Here is a 9,530-nt window from a genome sequence, read left to right as displayed (position 1 = left end):
GATAAAATGGATTTTTGTCAAAAACCTTATTACAGAACATGTATACAAATTAAAATAGATATTGGCAGATTGAATATTACTGCAAAAATTGACTTGATTGGCTAATAATTGTGTTAAAAAAGACAACAAAGGTAGAAGTAAGGAATGTGAGCAAAATTAAGAATCAGGAATCGCACATTTATCACAATTATTACAAATTAGGGCGTACCACGCGAACACTCATGTGCTGTCTGAACTTCTGAACTATTTAATAGAATTCCTGATAGTTTTTAGTCCATCTGATGTAATCTTATAAAAATCACAGTGTTCACATGCATTGCATTCTAATACAAAGGAAGAAAATCCGCTCTTTCACTGTCTAGATTTTCTTCATTGACATGTTGTTTAAATTGTATAATCATAGAAACATTTAGGACGCAGATAAAACACCTAAAGAGTGTTCTGTTAACTTGACACAACCACTTTCGAATGAATTATTTTTCCTATAAGCACATAAAAATTATCAAATGCTTTAAAGCTTTAATATAAATCCTAAGTTAAGTATAAACTTGATTGGCTAATAATTGTGTTCAGAAAGACAACAGAGATAGAAGTAAGTAATGTGAGCAAAATTAAAAATCATTGACCGCACACTAATCACAACTATAACACATGAGGGCGTACCATGTGAACAAACATGTGCTCTCTGAACTTCTGAAATATCTTATAGAATCCCTGTTAGTTTTTGGTCCAGTGATCTGATGCAATGTCATGCAAATCAAGGTGTTCACGTGCAGTGCATTCTAATACAAAGGAAGAAAATCCGCTCTTTCACTGTCTAGATTTTCTTCATTGACATGATGTTTAAATTGTATAATCATAGAAACATTTAGGACGCAGATAAAACACCAAAAGAATGTTCTGTTAACTTGACACAACCACATTTGAATGAATATATTTTCTATAAGCACATACAAATCATCAAAAAGCATCAATCCAAATCCTAAGTTAACTTTTAACTTAATTTAAGATTTCGCTAATTTCTCAATCTCATGTCAATTTATATAAATGCTGCTACAGGAAAAACTCTTTTGGATTTGAAAGTGTTAGACACTCTAGGTATATAATATAGTACATCAATTTTCAATGCTACATGATGATTAGAAAGACTTTAACTTCAACCTAATTTTTATGGCATTTTTGTTTCCTTATTCTTTATTCGGTTTATCATAAAAGACTAGAGTCTTACATTCCTTGTATTTATGAGTAATAAAACTTAGTACATTAATTTTTTTTATTGCCCCAGCAATATATAAGATTCGATGGATGGCGCCAAGGTTGGGGAGCCCTGGACTCACCAAACTTACAAGCATAAAATATAGCCAATAGTAATGATGACAGTCACATGGCACTATAGTAAATAAACTACCACATATAATGTACTACTAATATAAACACTGTATATTTTAATATTCAACCAGGACAATTTTTCATTGAGAAAAAAAAATATGTAAACAAATCCTTTCACACCCCATGCATCCAATATGTGTATGTATTTACCAGAAAAGTTATCAAAATAATGAATAACATAACGATTTTAAACAAGTACAATTTTAACCAACATTAGAAAAACAGTGAAGAAAAACGATCCCATCTCTTTTCAAATAAAGCCAATTCATTCTTTTTATACATAAATTTTTCAAGTATATAATAATGATTGATTTCCTTTTTTGCTCCATCTAAATGGATGACTGTATCATCTGCATACTGCAATAGTCTAAATTCATTTCTTTTAATAAAAATTCCTTTGATTCCAGGATTGTTTCTGATCATAATACCCATGATTTCAGCACAGAGTACAAATAAATAGGGTGAAATAGGGTCCCCCTGTCTACATCCTCTTCCGATATCAAAAAATTCTGAAAATAGGCCATGCTGAATTACACACAATTTTGCATTTGAAAACAACAATCTAACCCAGCTTATGAACCTTTCGCCAAAACCAAAGTATTGTAGAACTTTAAAAATAAATCTCCATGAAACACAGTCAAATGCCTTTTCAAAATCAAGAAGAACAAATCCTGGGATCTTTTTCTCATTACAATAATGAATAACATCATAAAGTAATCTAGAATTTTCACCAATGTATCTATTTTTAAGAAATCCCTTTTGATTTTCATGAATAAGTGTGGAGAGAACATTTTTAATTCTGTCGGCTAAAACACTGGACAGCAACTTATAAGTAACATTGAGAAGAGAGATAGGTCTCCAATTTTTCAAGTATTCTCTTGGTTTATTTCCCTTTGGAATTACAGAAATTATGCCCTGAGTTTGAGTCATTGATAGCTATAGACATCCTCTATTATAACTACTGGTAAATGAATTTATCAAAAATTTGCATAAATCAGACCAAACAAATTTTAAAAAACTCTGTAGTGAATCCCTCTGTTCCAGGAGTTTTGTTATTTTTTCATTTTTTTTTTAAGAGTTTAAAATTTCAGACTGGGAGATATCATTATCTAAAAGAGATTTTGTATCATTGCTAAGTTTGGGAACTTCGCAATCAACTAGAACATTGTTTAGGTTAACATCAATTAGTGAATCATCTAGATTTCTATATAAAGATTGATAGAAGTATTTAAGGTTATCTAAAATTTCTTTCTGATTAACAATTGAATTACCTCTACTGTCAATGATTTTTGGTATATTTTTATTTACATAGTTTCTTTTTTCCAGAGCACAAAAATATTTTGTTGGTTTTTCACCGTCCTCGATCCATTTACTATGTGTTCGTATCAATAGTCCTTCAAGCTCATATTTTCTGATATTTTCAAGTTCAACCTAAAGATCATTCAGTAAATTTCCATAAATTTGAAGATGGTGCATGTTAAACATCTCATGAATAATTTAATTTGTTTTTGAAGAAGTTCTTTCTTTTTTTTCTCTCACAGGATTTTTTACTGGAAAAATAAATTGCAAACTCTCTAACTTTCATTAAGATAATTTCTAATAATAAATTGTCATCAATTGCTGGTGATCTGTATTCACCTACCAAGTATTCTACCTCAGTATCAGAAATAATTTGTTTGACCTTCTTAACAAAGTCAAGATCTTTCAACAGAGAATTATTAAAGCGCCAAAAACCTCTTCCTTTTGAAAAATTGTCAAATCTTAGTTGAAGTTCAATAATTGAATGATCTGTTCTATATCCTGGGAGAATTGCTGCCGTATCAAGTGTTGACATAAGCTCTTCTGATATTAGAAAAAAATCTAGCCTAGCCTGCTTAATGGGAGATTTTTTAGCCCAAGAGAACATTTTTACATTTGGGTTGCAAATGCACCATGTGTCAACTAAATGAAGTCTATTCTTTAATTTTTCTACTTCCAATTTACTTTTCAGATTATTTTCACGTACATAGTTGTAACAGTCAAGATCATAATTTTGTACAAGATTCCAGTCCCCACAGACTATAATAAAATCATCGTCAAAATCATCAATGATATTTCCAAGATCAATATAAAAGTCAGGATTATCTTATTTGGGCCATATAGATTTACTAGTGTAATAGAATATCTATTGTCAATAAGGATACTTGAAACAATATAATTTCCAAGGGAATCAAGTTTGAATTTTGAAACTTTAATTTCTACTTTGTCACTAAAAAGTGTTAAAATTCCTCTCGAATCACTAGACCCTGGGCACATAAAAAAATCAAGGCCCCATTGTGAATAAACAATATCTCTCTCATTTTCTGTACAATGTGTGTCTTGTAAGCAGTAAAATGTTGCATTATGTTCTCTTAAATATTTGAAAACATCCTTCCTTTTACTATGATCATGTAGCCCTCTACAATTCATGGAAATAATTTTAAGCTTACTAGTCATACTTATTATACAGAATGAAACATGGACACAACATACACATATTTACATATATACACAGCTCAATCATTATAGACTGAAAAATAAAAAAAACCACAAGCTTCCTTCATATGCTTAAAAGGAAACATGAAAAATAATGGAGAGAGAGAGGAAAAAATTCAACATATTGTGTATGTGGGCTGCTTGAAAAAGTTGATTATGCATCAGTATATTTGATCCAAACTGTGTCTGTTGGCTTGCGATATTGTAGTTCCACATCGGTCTTTCCCTCAATGATTCGAGTTTTGAGTCCAGCGTGTCTCAACTTGTATGCTTGTTGGGAAAGGATACTACGTTTTTTCTTCAAATGACTAGGTAGGTCCGTTCGCACAGCTTTTCCTTTCGATAAATTACTGTTCCGGGCCTTCATTAGGATGGCGTTACGGTCTTCCATTCGGGCGAACTAATGCGCCTTCCTGGACTTTCTGGCTGCTTCTACCTTTTCCCGGCATATTTTGTGGGGACACAGCAAACCGCAACTGATTGTAATAGACCTTCAGCCCGTTAAACAAAGAAAACTTTCTCTCTCGACGCTCGACACGTCTCTAGTACATTAATTTTGTTCCAAGTAAGTGCATAAACGATAGCCTATCTTAACTGGGCAATTACCGCGTAATGAACTGATCAACTGAACTTATCAAAATGGTCATACAAAAATCTTGTGTTAAAAAATTCTTACATAATTACCGAATTTTTTTTTTTGTCATGAAATAAAACTAGCTAAACCTATAATCTATCAAATTTGACAACTAAAAAAACATACAAAATCCATTAAAATTTAAAATGCCCCAAAAATGGAACAGAGGTTTGATGTGGTTGATTTATTAGCAGCATGGGTCAATTATGCACAATTTTATTGGATGACTATTGCAGCTAATTACTATAAAAGGTAAAGATCCTGTTTGAAAAATTGTCTGCTGATTTGGTCTTAGAAGGTAAGTTAATCTTCATCATCGTCATCTCTCTCTCTCTCTCTCTCTCTCTCTCTCTCTCTCTCTCTCTCTCTCTCTATATATATATATATATATATATATATATATATATATATATATATATATTTTCTCTGTCCTTTCTTCGTCTCTATGCAAAAACTTTATCATTTGGAATTAATCTAGTGGTTAGGGTACCCCCTTTGCAACTGTGAGGCTTGAGTTCAGTTTCCGATTTTGATGTAGTGTTTAACATCATACGAGAATTCTAATTAAAATCAAAATCTCCATGTCTACTATAATGTAGAAAAAATTATTTGACTTGTATATCTATGAATAATTGTTCAGATCACACTTATCACTGTCTGGCAGCAATTGTCCTTAACAAACACGTCTTGTCTATTATCATTTTCAGAACATAACATTGCTTTTAGCATAGTTGTTCATTTTTTTTTAATTTGTAAAAAGAATAAAAAGCCGCCCCCTACTGTATCTGGGTGATCTCACCTTCATTATTGGATAATAAATCATTTTTTTTTCTTCTTTTTTTTCAACACTTTAAATCTGAATAAAATTATTTTAAGAGCTTTATATCATTTGTAAAATTCTTGAAGAAAATGTATTGAATAAGTTGTTTCAAAAAATTATTTATCTGGCAAAAAAAAATTGGCACTGTACAAATTAACAAATGCAGTTACAATTTCTTACTACAAAGAATTGAGGAGTGTACAAAATACATTTGAATTAATTATGGGGCTGCCCATATGTAGAATTTCTCCGTCAATTCTCATTTGGAAGTCACTTGGAATTACTTGAAAGTTTTGGAAGCATCTGGAATTCCAAGTACGTCCAAGTCATTTGGAAGAATCTTAAATCAATTTGGAATCTATCTGGAACCATTTGGAAGTGCAGAGATGAAACTTAGTCAATATATTTAATGAGCAGATTCTATGTTATCAGCTGATCGGACTCGACCTCATGGATTTTGAAATCAGTCGCATTAATGGAGAATTGATCTATGTTGTCATTCAATGGAGATAGTTTACATTACTCATGCAGTGGTATCTTTTTTTCATTTTATGTCGCAGTCTTCTCTTTCAAAAACATAAGACAGCATAAGATTGATCATTGCTGAACTGTGCGGAGAATAAATATATTTCGAAATTGTTTGTCGTCTCCATACATTACGTGTTCGACTTTTATTACCTTTGGATTTTAAATTTGCCAAATTATTATTGAATATATCTTAATTAAAACAGTTTTACAGGATATCTTTTACCAGGATGGTTTGCTTTTTTCCAAATACAATGATTAAAAGATATCATTAAATGATGCTAAAATTTTGTGTTCGTAACTAAGTGTATATTTTCAAATCGCTAGTTGTATGTTATATTATCTGAACAAAATTTTTAATTATAAGCCAATGAAATCTTGCTTTGATTTGTTGAATCACATTAGTTTTAGTCAATCGGAAGTAATTTGGAAGTCATTTTTAAGCAACTTGGAAGTCATTTGGAAATTTCTAGAAAGACATGAGTTCTAGTCATTCCGAAACAACTTGGAAGTCATATGGAACCATTTGGAATTTTTTCCAATACTCCGAATAGTGACTCGGAAATCCCAAATGAAGAATTCCAAGTGATTCACTTGGTAATTTCAAATGCAGTCTGGAATTTCTACTAACGGGTGTGCTTATGATTTTGCATGATATGTTGTTTTCCAAATCTGCATACTTGCATACTAGATTTTTTGTGATTTTTAATTCCCGACTTTATATGTAAGTGATACTAATATGATGTTTTTTTTTATTTAATCTGAAATAAAAATATCCAACAAAATCGAAAATAATTCGTATTGTACTGGATGCATACCTCATTCTCAAATGAATACATACAGGGATTTCAAATGTTTTGTACATGTTGTTGGATATGAAATCAGTCTCACAAGGTGGACAGGATGTTTTATTATATTTCTTGAGTGCGAGACATGACTAAGCATTAAAAATTCAACACCAAAACTTTTTAACAGTTTCTGTTTATTACATTTTGTTTACATTTTCGTTATGCACTTACCGCGGGTGTTTCATTTTTTTCAAAAGCAGTGACTTAGGTTATAAATTTATTATTTATGGTCATTAGACGTCATGCATGTAGCGAAGCGTTGAAACCATAGATTTAAAAGTAATTTTGAGACATTTTTACAGTTAGATATGTTTCAGGATGATTTATTTACTGAGTATTTCTTTGTGTTCCTGGAGTGCAAATGAGTCTCATTGCAAATTGTGTATTTTTAAAGTGAAAAAATAACAGGTCTGTGAAAAAAAAATTATATGAAGATGTTACTGCATTTGAATCTGCTTAAATCATTGAATACAATTCTGTATGCTATGTGATGAATATTAACAGCTTAGTGTAATTTTTGATGACATGGAAGAATTAAATATTATTTATTCCATTTAAGTGTGCCGTTTCGCATTACGTCACGATTTTTTTCGACAGATGCACCCAGAGTAAACAATTCAAGCCCGGCTGTGTGTTTGGTCAACTCATTTTATCAACATTGACACGGAAATAGTCTCTTGCACTAGCAACCAATCAGGGATAAGAAGAAATTTCCAGTCATAAAGCTTGCGGTTAGGAGGCGTGTATTATTTACCTTGAGCATTGCTGTCATCATAGGTTGTGACATAATGCAAAACGGCACACTTAACTGGAATTAATAATATCATATCTGAAACTCATCATTTTCATTTTAATCAATTGCTTCCATGCAAGGGAAATGGCTAAATATGTTAAAATACATACAATGGACTATTTCTTCATCATTTGGATGTTCACTATCTTACTTTTTTCCTTAGAAATATTGATTTTAATACAAGTCGAAAAATTACCATTCATTCGGTTACAATAAAGTGTACAGCAAACACCAGTACAATCAGGATTTAGAGCATAATGTAAATATAAGAAAGTGATGGAGGTAATTTACCTTTCATGGAACCTTGTCATGCTGTGACTTTCGTTAAACGATCCATCTATAATCAATTCTTAGCCAAAATACTGAGGTCGTTGTACACGTGGAATGTTGAGCATTATTTTGTAAATCAAAATAAAAAAGCATTAAAAGAATTATATATCAAAATTTTCATGGAATCAGTAAGATTTTCGTAAAAAATGTTGATAATTCAAAAAGAATATTATATCAAGCTCTACTTTTGAATCAGAAATTAATTAAAGTGTTTTCATTTCCTTTTAATCATTGTCTTTTTTTTTAAATTAAGATAACCCATTAGACGTCACCATGATTAGAGCAGTAATTTTGACGATCTGCATCGCTTTGGCGTTTGCTGGTTATGACAAGAGACAGAGGTATGTACATCATATTGAGAACCCAGTATACATAATGTACATTATACATTGTTATGTACATTATAAAAGAGTTGCTTTAATATAGAATAGATAATTTACTCATAAGGCAATTAAAAGCACCTTATTTCGAAGTATGATTTGAAATTTGATTTTGCTGATATAAAAACATTATTCACGATAAATTACTTTTTCTCTGGTAAAAGTTTCTTGGTCTTTTTTATACTTATTAAATTACTTAATTTCCTATTTCCCTGTTTTTTCCCCTTTTTTGCTGTTTTATTTGTTTGCTTTTTGTATACATGAAACCACAAACTTTTCTCTTTTTCATTATTTCTAATCTTTCTAAATGCTGTTCCAGACATTTTCCGTATTACGGATCCAGTGTTCGCTCTCTATATGGTGGATATGGTGGATATGGCGGATATGGTGGATATGGCGGATATGGTGGATATGGCGGATATGGTGGATATGGCGGATATGGCGGATATGGTGGATATGGCGGATATGGTGGATATGGCGGATATGGCGGATATGGTGGATATGGCGGATATGGTGGATATGGCGGTTATGGTGGATATGGCGGATATGGAGGGAATGGTGTAAGCTCTCCATATGGCGGATATGGCGGATACGGTGTAGGTTCTCCCTATGGGGGATACAGTTTACTGGGTTCCCAATATGGCGGGTTTGGTTCTCCGAGCAATTATCCATTTTATAGACGGCATCGAAAGAGCGTATACTAAGACCTTCCCAGCATGAAAAATAGGTACATACATTTTTTGTTAGTCAAATTGTAGATTCAAAATGTAACGTATTATGAATCACCCTGTATTTGAGTTTTTGTTCCTAAGCAATTCATCATCATGATCGTATCAACCAAAAAATAATTGTTTATTTTAGAATCATCAAAATTTGATTTCATTTTCTTCTTCTTTTAGACAGACCGATGACAGGACAGCCGGCTTATACCTAATAAAATGAGTTATTGTTAAAATCATTCAAATAAAAATGCAGCATTTATTTGCATTTGTTGTATTCTTTCATAAAGAGTCTAATGCACTGTGTGTTTTCTTCTCTAGAGGCTACACCCGATGTTTTGCGAGAGGTTAGGAAACGCAAAACGAGTATGTTTTATCTATATATTTGTTTGACAGCTTTTATAAAGAACAATATTTATTCCCTTGGACGAATAAGATATTTGTTCGGACAAATTAGAAATATTTTCTGACGAATAAGATATTTGTTCGGACAAATTAGAAATTCTTTCGGACAAATTAGAAATTCGTTGAGACAAATTGTATATTGTTCAGACGAATTAGATATTTGTTCGAGAAAA

The 9,530-nt window shown here is 31.6% G+C and overlaps 1 protein-coding gene across 1 annotated transcript; it reads left to right on the top strand.

The window, feature by feature from the left end:
• Nucleotides 1-8,106: 8,106 nt before the first annotated feature.
• Nucleotides 8,107-9,214, top strand: LOC133198639 (prisilkin-39-like). The gene is made up of 3 exons (XM_061334682.1): nucleotides 8,107-8,194; nucleotides 8,553-8,960; nucleotides 9,133-9,214. The coding sequence occupies exons 1-2, from the start codon at nucleotides 8,127-8,129 to the stop codon at nucleotides 8,935-8,937; spliced, it is 453 nt and encodes a 150-aa protein (XP_061190666.1). The 5' UTR covers nucleotides 8,107-8,126; the 3' UTR covers nucleotides 8,938-8,960; nucleotides 9,133-9,214.
• The last annotated feature ends 316 nt before the right edge of the window (nucleotides 9,215-9,530 follow it).

This window comes from Saccostrea echinata, unplaced genomic scaffold (assembly GCF_033153115.1).
Source record: "Saccostrea echinata isolate AGI-Se365-2 ecotype Australia unplaced genomic scaffold, CSIRO_AGI_Sech_v1 ptg000033l, whole genome shotgun sequence".
Lineage (NCBI taxonomy): Eukaryota > Metazoa > Mollusca > Bivalvia > Ostreida > Ostreidae > Saccostrea > Saccostrea echinata.
The sequence above is the reverse complement of the archived record's forward strand: the minus strand, read 5'-3'. Positions and strand labels throughout refer to the sequence as shown.

What these genes read in the sequence shown, in the direction of transcription:
- LOC133198639 (XM_061334682.1), top strand. Translation starts at nt 8,127, where the DNA reads ATGATTAGAGCAGTAATTTTGACGATCTGCATCGCTTTGGCGTTTGCT. An exon ending in GGTTATGACAAGAGACAGAG is followed by an intron (nt 8,195 to 8,552) that starts GTATGTACATCA and finishes ATGCTGTTCCAG; the next exon opens with ACATTTTCCGTATTACGGAT.